The sequence below is a fragment of the Candoia aspera genome, chromosome 4, assembly GCF_035149785.1.
Source record: "Candoia aspera isolate rCanAsp1 chromosome 4, rCanAsp1.hap2, whole genome shotgun sequence".
In the NCBI taxonomy this organism is placed as follows: Eukaryota; Metazoa; Chordata; class Lepidosauria; order Squamata; family Boidae; genus Candoia; species Candoia aspera.
In genome coordinates this window covers 95,605,842-95,621,473 of record NC_086156.1, presented here as the reverse complement: position 1 = coordinate 95,621,473, position 15,632 = coordinate 95,605,842, and the positions used below count along the sequence as shown (strand labels likewise).

General features: G+C 37.7%; 1 protein-coding gene across 1 annotated transcript; it reads left to right on the top strand.

The window, feature by feature from the left end:
• The first annotated feature begins 4,598 nt into the window (after positions 1-4,598).
• Positions 4,599-14,038, top strand: LOC134496730 (vomeronasal type-2 receptor 26-like). The gene is made up of 6 exons (XM_063302437.1): positions 4,599-4,816; positions 6,549-6,840; positions 7,578-8,306; positions 10,531-10,758; positions 12,097-12,223; positions 13,137-14,038. Exons 1-6 carry the CDS (start codon positions 4,599-4,601, stop codon positions 14,036-14,038), a joined length of 2,496 nt encoding a protein of 831 aa, XP_063158507.1.
• The last annotated feature ends 1,594 nt before the right edge of the window (positions 14,039-15,632 follow it).

Here is a 15,632-nt window from a genome sequence, read left to right as displayed (position 1 = left end):
ATTAAGGGGACCTGGAGTGTGCCTACTCTGCCTGAACACAGTGGACAAGCGGAAACAACTGGAGACACTCAAATAAACAGGTTGTATGCCATGAAGGGCTTTATCAGTGATGACTAGAACCTTGAATTGCACCATCTGAAAGGCCTCTTGGTCTATAATAGGGTGCATAAGATGGATTTATGCAAAGGTCCTTCTGCCCACAACTGCCACCTGCTTTTCAATCAATATTTGCAGCTATAGGAGGTCCCCTAACTTGCATACTAGCGGGAAAGTGCAACTTCACCCAGATCAAACATAAAAATGTCCCTGACCGCCCCCCCCCAATGGGGGGCAAATAGTCAGTTTTCTCAAGGTTGAGCCAAAGTCTCTCCCTCCCCCCCCCCGCAATCCCAATCCAGACCTGAATAGCCTTCAGACACTGGGTCAATATATTGACAGCATCAACTGCATAGCCTGGAGTTGAGATGTACAATTAGGTATAATCTACATACTAATGATACTAAACCCTGAACTGATGGATGATCTCACCCAGTGGTTTCATGTAGATGAGGAGGGATGAGGGCATCAAATCCTGAGGCACCCCACAAATGAGGGCCACTGGCATGACCTCTCTCAACACTGACTGGAACTGCTCACTTCTGTAGGGCAGTAGCGGTAGTCAACAGTAGTCTTAAAAGTAGCAAGTAAATATGAGAAAACCTGCTGGACCAGCTTAAAGTTTTATCTGTCCTGCATCTAGAATCTCCAAATCAGACCAACAGAATATTGCTTCCTAGCAAAATATATTTATGGCATGCTAAGGGAAAGCTCTAAAAGATTAAAAGCAGTGGGTCATAAGGCAACTATGTTGTATGTTTTTTTTTTCCAATTCCAGTAAAAAAAAAATAGAAACTAGTGATTCTATTCTTGCAATTTTTGGAGCAATGGATAAGCTGGGGCAGGCAAGAACATATTTTATTTATTTTATAATTTTATTTTATAATTTTATTTTTTATTTTATTTTTTATTTGATTTGATTAATTTATACAGGTAGTCCTTGACTTATGACTATTCATTTAGTGACCATTCAAAATTAAGACAGCACTGAAAAAAGTGACTTGTGACCAGTCCTCACACTTACGACCGTTGCAGCTTCCCTGTGGTCGCATGATCATAATCCAGGTGCTTGGCAACCAGCTTGCACTTATGATAGTTGCAGCACTCCAGGGTCACGTGATTGCCATTTGCAACCTTCCCAGTCAACTTCCACCAAGCAAAGTCAACAGTGGAAGCTGGATTCACTTAACGACCACAGCAAAAAAAGTTGCAAATTGGGCGTGACCCAATTAACAACCACCTCGCTTAGCAACGAAAGTTCCAGTTCCAGTTCCAGTTGTAGTTGTAACTCAAGGATAAAGATCTCTATTATTTAAGATCTCTATTATTTTTAGTGTCAGATTTTCAAGATTCTGTTAATTTAGCCTTACTATAAAGTAGAATTATCTCATCTGGTTGTGTTTCCTGTCTGATCCACCTGGGAAGGCTAACATAAATCTTGCAAGTTTGACAGTACAAATCTCCCACCATCTCTTTTACAGCCTGATAAGTTAGGGAGATTCCTTCCTGAGTTTCTTTCTCTGCCAGTTATGCAACGGTGGGCTATGCCCTCTCTTATCAGATCATTCTCTAAGCAGCATCTCTTTCCCCTGTCTCCCAAGGTCATTCCCACATACCATTACAACTTCATCAAGTATCAGAGAATCAAACTCAGTCCAGATAACATCATAGGGATATGTCCCAGGAAACTCATCTGGACCTGCCCAGTCAAAGCCCAACTGTCATAACCCAGATTCAGATTCAGAATCTGAAAAAGCTGCTCCATCTGAACCTGTAGAATGTCAGCCTCAGGAGACACTAAGCCAAGAATCACATGAGAGTGATCAAACACAGGTACCACCTGGGCAGTTGGAGTAGTCAAATGAATGAATGATTGATTGATTGATTGATTGATTTTCTATCCTGCCTTTATTATTTTTATAAATAACTCAAGTTGGTGAACATACCAAATACTCCTTCCTCCTCCTCTTTTCCCCACAACAATGTCAACCCTGTGAGGTGAGTTGGGCTGAGAAGATGACATCAGGCCTCCCAGCCCCTGCACCTGGCAAGTAGAGAGAAGAACAGAGCAATGTAAGTCTATCAGGCTTCTTGCCAAGCAAGGGAGTAAGTCTCATGACAGCTGGCTGCAGCCTCATTTAAGAGGCAGCTCCGACCCATGCTCCCTTTGCTGGAAACAATGCCTGATTTCTGGCTTTTGCATGATACTCAGTGTGTGGATTCTACTTATGAACTTTTGACCTCTGTACTGGCTGACAACTCTGACCTGGATCTCAGAACCCTGGATTGGGTTAGGACTATTCTTCTGTGTGCTCCTATTAAAAATAAACTGTTCAGACAAGCTCCTGTTTTGTTTACATTCTTTGTTCACTGCTTATCTCTTCAGCCTTGAAGTAAAATGCTAATCTCCATAGCAACCATGTTTGAGTGTGTGTGATTGAAACCTGAAGCAGAACACCAACTCTGAGTGAATCTGAGCAAATTTATCTGCCAGATAGCATGAATACCTTTTTCCCTGCAACCCTGTAGATGGTCCTGTGGCCTGGCCCTCCTCATCAAGGAAGGGGTCACCTAAACAGAGCCACCAGTTGGCTATTACATGATATAATAAGCATAGAGAAATAGGGGCATTTTGCTACCCTTATCGCCATGATGTAGCCTGAATGTGGGCTCTGACTTGTGTTTGCTGAGATTCACTCTGTTCTTCCTCCAGCAATGTTCCAGGTGTCACTTCTGCCACTTCATCTCCTGGAGCACCATGGAAAACCAAGAACTGGTGCACAGAGAGAGGCTGCACAGGATAACTGCAATGTGACAAATGAACCTATCCTCAAAATTATATTCATCTAATATGTACAACACCTGTGTAATTTAAAAACTTGTTCTTCATTATATTCTTTATGATGCAATGTGAATAGCTAACACCTTCTAATGCCAGGACTCTGGTAACAATAAAGATTTCTAGAGATTCTTTTTAAATAATCATACCTACATTCCAAAAATTCTAGCATACCTAAAAGCACATGGTTTAAAGAGCAATAGTCAGGAACACCTTAAATGAAACAAGGGGTAGACATTTTGTAAAGAAATAGGTCTAGGCCAGGGGTTATGATCCCTAAGGGAAAATACAGGATGGCAGTACCTTCCATAGCAGTAACTGTCCAGGCAAGCAGCTGAATGTCATTGAATACTGTCTATGGGAAAAAAATGATCTCTTCTGCACTGAAGAGCAACTGATGGCATAAGTGCACCACTTGTTTTTCTACAGCTGCCCATATCATAAATGCCACCCCATTATAATTATCTTCCAAATCAGAAAAATTAAATGTGTTAATAAGGAAAAGTTATTATAACATGAGATTAAGATCAGTCAGTTATGGTCACCCAATTTGCAGATTGGGAGTCTAGGTGACTAATGTGGAATTAAAAACATGAAAAAGATAAACAATAAACACAAAACCTATGAAATATAGATCAAAAGCCAAATCCAACATCTTCAATGACCTTAACAACTTATTGGACTGGCTTACACTGTATTAAGTTGCATTTGAATTAATTTCAATTAAATGTAAGCATTTTTTCCTAGATTCACTCTCTCCTGTTGAGTAGAGCATGGTCTCTTTTACATCGTTTTATCTTTTAGACCATTTAATGGCCAAGTATAGCCTCCAGCATGACAAAGAGTTGTGTACCTCTGAATTAAGTGAGGCAAAGTTGATTGCAAGATCTACATTTCTTTGCCTCTGAGGAGGAATGACCAAAAGGATCAGCAGAAATAAGTATGAACATATTGATACCTTGAATATAATCTTTCAGTATTTTGCCGAAGGCTACATATTCAGACATTTTAAGGAAAAATAGCTGAACTAAGCAAAAAAGCAGAAAGAAGTCTAAACAAGAGAATGTGAAACAATACCTTTATTACCTACTTTGGAAAAAAAAATATATCAGGTCAATGAAAACTGTCTTTATTTAACAAATAGAAACTATAATAAGAAAAGACACTAACACCCCAAGTCCTGCTGTGAAGCTTCATTGTGGTGGTGGTGGTGGTGGTGGGTGTTCCTGGGAGGGATGAGCAAAGAACACTGGGAGTGGATGCCAAGACTATATAATCCCAGCAGGGTCACTCAAAGGGTGAAGTTCATCCCAGTTACCCAGCTAAAGCAAGTAAGTCCTTGCGTCCTCATAGAAAGTGCAAATAAGAAAACATGGGCCATACATTCACTGCTAATTGAATGCTACTAATACTTTTTAAAACATGATGTCCTTTTTGTAATTATCAAAATGACTGTGATTATGATTACCTATGCTAAACATCCTGCATGCCCAATAATTAATACTAAATTGTAGCAAGCCAGATTTTCACAAATGAAATAAATCTTCCTGTAAACCAGCATCATCCATCATATCTGAGAACTCTCTTTACATTTTATATTCTATAATTAGAATATAAGACAGAGATGGATAGATAGAGACAGAGACAGAGACAGAGATAGATGATGTTGCTGAATCTTGTTTCGCAGTTGATACTGCTACATCTTGTAGAATACCAGACTCATATTCTGAAATGCTCAATTGGAGTTCCATTGCCTATTTTTCACAAATTTTGCCAGCCTGGTGACCTCAACATTGGTGGTATTATTTCTCAGAGTTATATACTTTTTGAACTGAGTAGCTTCAATGAGCACCCGCATAACACATTGATCCGTGAGACGCTGTAAGAAATTAAATTTCCTCTCTTGTCCATATAGTATGTCTGTCTTCATTATATTCTTATCTAAATCCTTAAGTTTAAAATAAATATAGCAAGCTACAATTTCACTGTTCATATGTTTAACCACTTTCTCTACTGTGCTTCTAAACAGTTCCAGAAGTTAGGCTGAACTTTATACCTCTGGTTTTCTGAGAAGACTGCAAACCAAAAACAGTCAAGACTGATAACTGTACATTGATTGCATAGTTAGCTTAATGCCAGAATGATCAGTCTTAGCAACTGTTGCCTCCAGAAAATTCCTTTCTGAGATTTTATTGTATTTGGCAATAGGAAATGGGGAATTATGTCATTAGTAAGGAAAAGAATGGTTCACAAGAAGGTCCTTGAATGCTAGAATTTATCTGGTTAGATCTTGAGTTGCCCTCCATCCCACTCCATCCCACACACACTGGGTTTATGAGTCAATTCTGGATTATTTCTAATACTTTATCAAATTGCTACATGTTCTTACTCTTACCATCATCACATTTATTACAGCCCTAAGGCCAGACACAATAAAACTATACAATAGTAACAATCTTACATTTGTGTATGTGTGTGTATGTGTGTATACACACACACACACACACACACACACACACCAAGGCAATTAATATACTACAATCCTGAATTAATTCAGAATGAAAATACTAAAAGGAATTGAAATAAAATACTATGTTAAGAAATTCAAAATCTAAGTGATGGTGCAGCATCTTGTGCAGATGGTAGCACAAAACTGGGCAACCTGGGAGGATATTTTTGGGTCCTTGTCCTAAAGAAGTAACATTAGATAGAAGTCACTCTCCCTGCCTGGAAATTTCTTCAATAATGGATATATAAGGATCTGTCTTGAATCCTTATATAGGGAACAATATAACAACATATGGCTTAGGGTTTCTACTGAGTAAGATTGTTACTATTGTGTAGTTTTATTGTGTCTGGCCTTAGGGCTGTAATAAATATGATGGTGATGATGACTTACTCTTACAGTTTTTAATCAATGTGTATATTGTTTTCATGCTGTACCATCAAATGTATTTAAGAGCACCCAATTATTTTGTAATTCAATTTATTTGAGAAAATTTTACATTATAAAATTCACAACATAGGTATCTTTTTCATTCATTATTGTAGACTACAATCTCAGTAATGTCTATAGTAAAATTGTTCAGCTGTTTTTGTTTTGTTTTGTTTTGTTTTCAATTTTTGTTCAGAACAATACCACAGTCTTTTGTATTCTCTTCCTTCTTTCCTCCCAGTGAAAATTTTCCTTTTTGAAAGGGAACATGGGTTTGAAAATAACACTCTAGCATTGTTTGTATTTTCAAACTTCAGAAGCATACTTTGTATACCAAGGACAGATTGCAGTAAATCTTAACTTTATTTTTAGCAATGGGGAAACAATTTAGTGTGGCTTGTATTTTTATAAAAAAATTCCAGATGTCATTTCCAGCATCAATTTGCAAACCATTTCATGCATGTATTGTTTATTAACGCTTTTAATATGATTGAGTTCTGACCCTCTTTTTAAAAAACAATTTACAGAGCTGAAGCTCTGCTAGTCTGAGAAGGGAACCTCAAAGCAGATTTACTATGGCATAAACTTTTTCCTAAACTAGAAGGTGTTGTTCAATTCCAGATTGATAAAAGTGATTTTACTAAGTACAGAATTTCTTGTGTGCAATTCTCACTATAGCATTTTGACTAAGAACTACCAACATACTTTGGCCTTGGCATTTGCTGTGATGGAGATCAATAAAAACCAGGACATCTTGCCCAACATCACCCTTGGCTTCTGCATTTATGACAGTTACTTCACTGAACGGTGGACCTGCCGTGCTACAATGCAACTTCTTTCTACACAGGACAGGTTCATTCCAAATTATAAGTGTGACAGTTATGACCATCTGAAAGCAGTGGTTGGGGGACTTTACTCTGAAATCTCCCTGGTGATGGCAGACCTTTTAGGCATCTATAAAGTTCCCCAGGTAAGCTGTAGCCCTTTGTGTGTGCATGTGAGTGTGCGCGTGCGTGTGTGTGCATCTGTGTTGAAATATAGTTTACAAATACTCATTTTGACTTTCTCAAGGTCACCTTATTCATTTGGTAAATCAGATAAACAGGAAGACCATAAAGCTTTGAAGCTTCGCGCTCTTCCTCCAAAAAAGTTCAAATAGTACCCTTTCATTTACATTAGAATCACTATTTTGTGAATGAAAAACTTCTCTTTGCTTGTGTAGTAAACCTCATCATCATCATCACCATCACCATCATCATCCTCCTCTCTTTTTTAAAGGTACAGAGTTGGTTATGTACTAATTGAATAACCGGGAGCCAGTCTGGTCTAGTGGTTAAGGTGCCACGCTAGAAACTGGGAGACCATGAGTTTTCGTCCCACCTTAGGCACAAAGCCAGTTGTTTGACCTTGGGCCAGTCATACCCGCTCAACCATTTCCAAAATCTTGCCAAGAAAACTGCAGGGACTAGTCCAGGCAGTCACCAGGAGTCAACAATGACTCAAAGGCACAAAAAAAGAAAAAAAGAAAGAAAAAGGAATAGCTTCTGTCATGTGTGTCTCTAACTCTTCTTTTTATAGTTCATGTATGGCTCTGTTCCAGTCATAAAAAGTAATATCAATGTCCTTCCCTTCTATCAAATGGTCCCAAATGAAGTCCATCAGTATGAAGGGATACTCCAGTTACTTCTGCATTTCAACTGGACATAGGTAGGCATCCTGGTTGCGGCTGATAACAATGGGGAAAGGTTCTTGAAGGTTGTGATTCCAGAGTTATCACAGCATGGCATCTGTGTTGCTCTAATAGAAAGAATTAAGCTAGTATACATTTTTGATGTTTTTGACATGATTGTATGGGGTGTAAAACTTTATGAAAATGTTATGGAGAGCAAAGCCAATGTCTTCATCTTCTATGGAGAAACACAGTCTATGATAAATTGGAGATGGTTACTACATCTGCCAGAAATGGAATTCACAAGTAGAACTGCTAAAGGTAAAGTATGGATTTTGACAGATCAGATGGAACTTGGAGCACTGATCTACCAAAGGAATTGGAATATACAACCCATCCATGGTACTTTGTCGTTTTCAGCTCACTCCAGAGAGATAAAAGAATTTCAGAACTTTATTCGAGCCAGAACTTTTTCATGGACGGTCAATGATGGTTTTATTATTGACTTCTGGGAGCAGGCATTTGCCTGTGTCTACCCAAATTCACAGGTTGACCAGAAAGAAAAGGAAATTTGCACTGGAGAGGAAAACTTGGAAAGTCTGCCTGCAATTGTCTTTGAGCTGAGTATGACCGGCTACAGCTACAGTATCTACAATGCTGTTTATGCTGTGGCACATGCCTTAGATCTCATGCTCCCATCCCCATTAAAACATAAGACAGTGGTGCATGGAAGAATGCTGAAGCTTTTAGATCAACACCCTTGGCAGGTAATAATCAGTAGAAATAAATGTTAGTGAGGATTATATTGTATGTTTGTTTGAGTGTGTGTCTGTCTGTGTGTGTGTGTGTATGCACAAGTGTGAAGTAGTAGCTTTGTAAAATTTCTACATCCATGGAGAAATTCTTGTTCTTGTTCCTCCAGTCAGAAATGTATTTTGTGTTTCACTGCAGATTCCTTGCTTTCATATTTCTGATATTTAAATAATGTTCTGCAATCCTTGACAGCTCCTAATTATTTAATTTAATTTAGGTAAGCATTTACAACATCTCCTAACATAGCATAATTTTGCAATAATTGATTTCTACCTTAACTTGCATTTAAGCAAACAAACATCTCCAAACAATATTGTTTGCAAGTGCATTTCTGTTACTATACACATTTTTATAAGCACTTTTCTTCAATATGAATATTTTTCTTCTTGGGTTTACATTGTCTGGAGTACTATATTCAATTTTGTAGCCTTGCTCTCCTTAGGTACACATATGTGTGTGTGTCTGTGTGTGTGTGTTGTCATAATCCTTAGATCCCAAGAAGCTGTTGCCATCACTGAACATTTTTTAAATTATATCATCTACTCATAGCTGATATGATTCTGCCAATGAGCTCCTGAACAGTTACAGTACAAACAGAACATGCACCCTTTGAATTCTGCAGGTAACCTCCTGACTCAAGCTTCAGTGATCAGTCCAATTCATACATTTGTTCCATCTCTAGTGATGTAAAATAACAATAATTATCCTGGGTAAATTCCTCCATCTTGTTCTTTTTCTGATAGATTGCACAGACAAAAATGGCATAGAAATGCTTGCCTTACTTTTGTGGAGAGGGCAACATCTCTGAAAGAAATTGGCTGGGGCAGTGAGTTTATCATTAAATTGTCTATATGGAAGATTTAAAAAAATGATGGGGGGGGGGAGAAACAACAACTTTACAATAAGATTTAGAAGACCTGCAATTATCAGCTTATCCCATATTTCTGGTGCCTCCTAAATTGACATCTCCCTTCACACACATTTTTTTTTTAACTGAAAGCAGGGATTTATTTGCTGCAGCCTCATCTTAATGGTAAGCCCTCTGGCTCTGATGTCCCAGAATTTGGCTTTTATTTCCTTATGGGGAAAAAAATCTTCCAGATATCATCTGGATGGTTAGTGCATCCATTTGGGCCAGGGAAAAAACCTTCCCCTGAAAATCAAATTGTATAGGTTCAGATACAAAGATTGAATCTATATCCCATGTTCTACTAAAAAACAAAAAATCCACTTTATACACAATGATGATTAAAACTTATAACCCCAGTTATTACGAAGTTTACTTTCCTTTGTAATGAGAAGAACACTGCTTTCCTTTTAAGTGTCCTATTCCTAAATCTATCAAAGGTGGTGGCAAAATTTTTATCTTTAATTTTAGCCCATAGGAATCAGCTGGTGCCTTCCTCACAGCTTTGATTGTTTTTGGCTTTGATGTAATAGATAGATAGATGATAGACAGACGGATGGATGGATGGATGGATGGATAGAATATAAGATTTTTTATTAACTACTGTTAAGTGTTTTAATGTTTGTTGGTTTGTTCTTGGACCATAATTTAATAAATAATAATAGCATAAGACCTTCAAAAATACCTTTTTCAGTTTTGCAAGAAATGAATGCTATGAATCCATTAATTCATAGATGTGTGTGTCTGTGTGTGTGTGGGAGTGTGAACCCCAAGGTACTGAATATCCCTATGCCAAAGATTTACCATACAGACAAATTGGTCTACCAAGTGGTCCCTGCAAAATAATGAATGGGATTACTCAATGGCATGTACAATAGGGCAACTGTCTTTAATATATCCATTGTCTAAGTCCAGAATGTTGGAAATAGGCCACAAATATGAGTTAATGAAGAAACAGTTGTAACTAACAGGAACACGTGGCAGGAGAAGGCAAGCTCTTTTTGGAATGCAACAGAAGTTTCCCCTCTTGCTCCCTATTCTTAAATGTAACTTCTGTTAAAGCAGTTATTGGTCTATTGTTAGCTGCAGCAAATCTCTCAGGAAGGTACTTGGTTTAAACCTTCTCAGGTATTCCTATATCATTTTAGTATGTCAAATAGAGATTAAGTACAGGAGTGCACACTGTTTATCTCTCTTCACTTTATAACAGCACTGCAATGCAAGGACTTTGCTGCCATCCATTTTCTTTTCTTTCTTCTTCCTCATTGTAGCTTCATCACTATTTGAGAAGAATGTCATTTAACAACAGTTCTGGAGCCAGACTTTCTTTTAACAAGAATGGAGAATTAGAAACTGGTTTTGATATTATCAACTGGGTGACCTTTCCAAACCAGACTTTTCAAAGAGTGAAAGTTGGAAGACTGGATTGTGGGGCCTCTCCAGGTCAAGCATTCCTTATTAAACAAAATGTTATTAAGTGGCACAGCTGGTTTAATGAGGTAAGACCACCCTTTGGGAATTTCCAGTTTTGTATAGGTGCTGGAATCTCCCTTCTGCATCTTGAATATTAGCAACAAAGTCTCTAATTCAACTATAACCTATATCATACATTTAATATGAAGATATTTGTGAAGTCTATCCCCTTTTTGCCTCCAGTCTACAATGTGAAGACAAGAACAGGGGTCTCATTTTAGAGTCCTAGAGCATGTAAACTGGTGAAATATATCAAACATAATTATTCCACTGACCATCCCAGAAAGTATTTACTGGGATGGCTTCTCTGTGGGTCAGAGGTAGACCCATCATAGGGCCAAAGGACTTGGATAGCCCCCTTTTCATGAATTATCACTGGTATAATCTTAGGGGAAGAGAATAATTTTTAACAGTTAATGCCATTCATAAGCTATATTAAGGATGAATAATTTGAACAAAATTTGAGAGATCTCATAAGGTAATACTTGTACATAATGAATATATCAAACTGAAAAACACCCAGGTTCTTGGGGTAGAGAAAATATATCTTTTTTTATAAACTGAATTATTTATTGCCTTGGACTATGGAATTAATGCAGGAAGACTTAGTCAACATCTGGACAGGATAAGTAATCCAAATCAAGATAAGTTGTTATTTTTCCCTGATTCCATGGAATGCAAGGTTCCAGTGGAATTGGATGGATTTATCCATTATCCATGTTTTCATTAATAAACAAATTTGTCTCATCTCATTTCTTGGATCAGTGTGGCCATTTCCCAAACATACAGATACCCATTGTTCTGCATCACAGACTTTGGAAAGGTGTGAAAATTGAATGAAAAAAATGAATTTTGAGATTTTTTAAAAGAAACAATTGTTGCTATTTACACGGAGAAAACAATAAACTTAACTGCGACCTAATTACGTTCAATTTAGCCCCATGTACCAACACATAAAACATTGGGCTATATCTATAGGAAGTGACCAGCTATCGCAAACCATCCATCACACTGCTGAAAGATTACAGCAATTCAGTTTTTTATGAGTAAAAATGCTTCTATTTTCTGTTTTAAAACATGCTCTGTGATGTTCAAAGCAGAAGTATCCTTGAGCATAACCTGAAGGTATCTGATGAAGGAAAGCAGGTTTGGGAGTGGGTAATACCTGGATGAGTCACCAAATAGCAAATGCTTTGAGTTCCATGAGAAGAGAAGAGGTTCTATGGGAATGAAATTTGGGATCTATTTGGAGTTGACAAAGTAGTTGCTGCTCTCTTTGTTTATAGTAGTGATTGCATTACAAAGATATATTTCCCCACTTACTTTGTGGATGGTAACATTTTACTTTTCATGTTCTGGAATAGGCATTACCTCTTTCTCTCTGCAATGACAACTGCTTTCCTGGTAACAGAAGGAAAGAGAAAGAAGGGAAGCCCTTTTGTTGTTATGATTGTATCCCATGTCCTGAAGGGAAGATTTCAGGCTCTGCTGGTAAGACATGTAAATCATAGAGCCATAAAAATGAGCAGAGGATGGTATATATCAGAGTTTGCATTTCCATGAAATCACATTTCTATAAAATTAGTCTTTGGAAGGAATAGTGTTACCACAGTTTTACATCCTGACCTTATGTTTAATTCTTACATGTAATTCCTTGGAGTGGAAATAGAAGGAATAGCTTTCAGCGTACATACTGGGTGCATCTGAAAGTTTGTATTGTTGTTGATGATGATGATTTGCTTATTTGCCCAATACCCAATATATTTTGTAAATAATTTTGTAAATAATGCTTATAAAAAAATTATAATGCCTGATTTGGATGAGAGGTAGCATTCGAAGATAGAAAATAACTTTGCACCTTTTTCAGATCTTCTCATTCTGTTTGGCATGCCGACACTGGTTTAGCATAGGATTAGCCAAACTGAGTTCTCTAGGAAGTGGTGTATCCACAGACGCTTTTTACTAATCCCAATACGGCTTATTTCAATATCTCAGTTTACCTTGTATGTTTGTTTAGAAGGACTAAATGGGAGGTGCATGTAATGAACCTCCAAAATCATTTATTTTATTCCAAAAATCATCCTCAGCCTCATGAATGCCCCACAGATATTTTAGAAGATAAAAATGGCTGTAGCCCTGTGCAGTGTTTAAGTGGGCCACCTAAACAAAAAGAAAGTTATTTTTTGTCTTGATCATGGCAAACATGTTATCCATTTTGTGAGAGGGCTTGCAAATGGATCAAAATTGCAAATGGATCAAAAGGTCCAAAACAATTGCCTAATCTCCATGACATGGTGGTTAGCCCGAAATTATACCCTACCATTGTAATTCATTCCAAAATTATCAATTTTGTAGAAGCTATTGTTAGATGTTATGGTTTAAAATTAAATATTTTCTCTTTCAGACATGGATGACTGCATTCAATGCCCTAAAGGGCGATATCCAAATAAGAACCAAGATTCATGCATTCCAAAGACTGTAACCTTCCTGACTTATGAAGAAGCATTGGGAGCTGTTTTAGCCAGTTTGGCACTTTTATTTTCTTTGATCACAGGTCTAATACTGGGAATATTTATAAAGCACCACAAGACTGCAATTGTAAAAGCCAACAATCAAAGGCTCACTTACATCCTCCTCCTCTTCCTCCTGCTCTGCTCCCTTTGTGCCTTGCAGTTTATCGGTCAGCCTCAGAAGGTGACGTGTCTCCTACGGCAAACTGCTTTTGGCACCATCTTCTCAGTGGCTGTTTCTTGTGTGCTGGCCAAAACCATCACTGTGGTCCTAGCATTCATGGCCACCAAACCAGGATCCAAGATGAGGAAATGGATAGGGAAAAGACTGGCCTGTTCTATTGTTTTTCTCTGCTCCCTGATTCAGGTGGGAATTTGCACTGTGTGGCTGACAAGCTTCCCACCATTTCCAGATGCTGACTTGCATTCATTGATTGAAGAAATTGTACTGGAATGTAATGAGGGGTCAACTGCCATGTTTTATTGTGTCTTGGGCTACATGGGATTTTTAGCTACTGTTTGCTTCACTCTGGCTTTCCTATCCAGAAAACTACCAGATAGTTTTAATGAAGCCAAATTTATTACATTCAGCATGTTAGTTTTTTGCAGTGTTTGGTTATCTTTTATTCCCAGTTATCTGAGCAGCAAGGGAAAATATATGGTAGCTGTAGAGGTCTTCTCCATTTTGGCCTCCAGTGCTGGCTTACTAAGTTGCATCTTTTTCCCCAAATGTTACATAATTCTCATGAGGCCTGAGCTAAATAGCAGAGAGCAACTAACAAAGAGAAAAAAATGAAATATTAATTTATATTAATGCATGTGTAATGGAGGTTTTCAGACTGTTGGGTCAACTTCAGGTTGGTCATAACATTAATCCAGAATCAAAGAAGAAATACTAGCAAAAATCATTTCTGCTTTGCCTGTGAAAGTCCACTCAGCACCTGCCCTGAAAGGTAGAAAGGAAACCCTGAGAGGTTTTGACAGCACTCTTGCCTTGCCTGCAGAAATATCAGGCATTATTTTTCATTAATGGGAGAAGGGGGAGTCACTTATGTTCATTTGTCATATTACTGCAAATTTTGAGAATCCTGGATGCATAAAAAACAGGTCTTGTCTTCAGCTAGATTAAAAGTTGCAAAGACTTTGATCTTGTAATTTTATTCCTATCTGTCTTGTCTCTACATAAGTTCTTGCTGTTTCTTTTCTTACATCCCAGACTTCCCCATAAGGTGCCCTTATCATACATTCAGACTGGGGCTGCACTATGCAGCTGTTTGAATATCTGTACTTGTCAGCAACACTAGGTAGACCAGGCCAAGAAATCAACTCCATAGGAAGACTAAAACTACTTTTCTGAGATTGGCTATAGTAGCAGAATCTTGCAAGTCTGATTCTGCTGTACCTACTCTTCCTTCTGATAGTTCACTAAATTGGGGAGGCGTCTGAGCCACTAGTGAATGTTATCTGGACTTTCTGGATTCAAAAAATTCTTTGCCCTCTTTTGCCTAAGATAAGCATCTGAGTATCTTCATCAGGGTCATCTTCTTTACTCTCTATAGTACTGCACAAGCTATAATAGCAGTTATAGGTGGTTTCCTGTGGCTGAAATTCTAAAGTTACCCACTCTAGGAAAAGCTAACACAAGCACCTTACAGAAGGTATGCTGGGGCATCATTTGTATGGTTCAATGCCTCATCCAATCATTCTTTTCCTGAAATGACTGGCAAGCTATTGACCTAACAACCACTAGATAGCAGCAAAGATGGCAGTTTTCCTTATTTGTGCTGCCCAGATTTAGTAGCTTTGGGATGTTCGTTCATTCATTCATTCATTCATTCAGTTTTGTGTACCATGGAATCTGTATAGATTTATGGCAGTTTACAAAACAATTCAGAAAAGCATCCATAGCAGTTAAAAACATCAACAATGTATATAAGTAGACCAAAACAATCAATAGCTAGACAATGTTACAAGAATGAATTATCGAAATAAAAATGAAAAATAAAGAAAACAAATCATAATAAAACCAAATAAAATAATATTAACAGATAAATCAATATAAAAGAAAGTGAAATAAATTGAAGATGGTGAGAACCAAGTATACAACCAAATATTCTTCAGAAAATGTCTGTCTTCTGAGGCTTCCTGAAGTTTAGCCAGAACAGTCAAAGACAATTTAGCTGGTAGGGCCTCAGCCTGGGACCACAATAGATTGAGCTATTATAGAGCTGAGAAATTAGAGTACAATGTTAGGATAAAAGAAAGCAAGATTATTTATAGAGTTTTGGATAGAAATTAAAAAGATAATAGTAAAGGTAAAGTTTCCCTTGACATTAAGTCCAGTCATGTCTGACTCTAGGGGGCGGTGCTCATCTCCCTTTCAAAGCCGA

Coding starts and splice junctions, on each gene's coding strand:
- LOC134496730 (XM_063302437.1), top strand. CDS start 4,599: ATGTTGCTGAATCTTGTTTCGCAGTTGATACTGCTACATCTTGTAGAA. Junction 6,841..7,577: donor GCATCTATAAAGTTCCCCAG/GTAAGCTGTAGC, acceptor AACTGGACATAG/GTAGGCATCCTGGTTGCGGC. Junction 10,759..12,096: donor GGCACAGCTGGTTTAATGAG/GTAAGACCACCC, acceptor GTTCTGGAATAG/GCATTACCTCTTTCTCTCTG.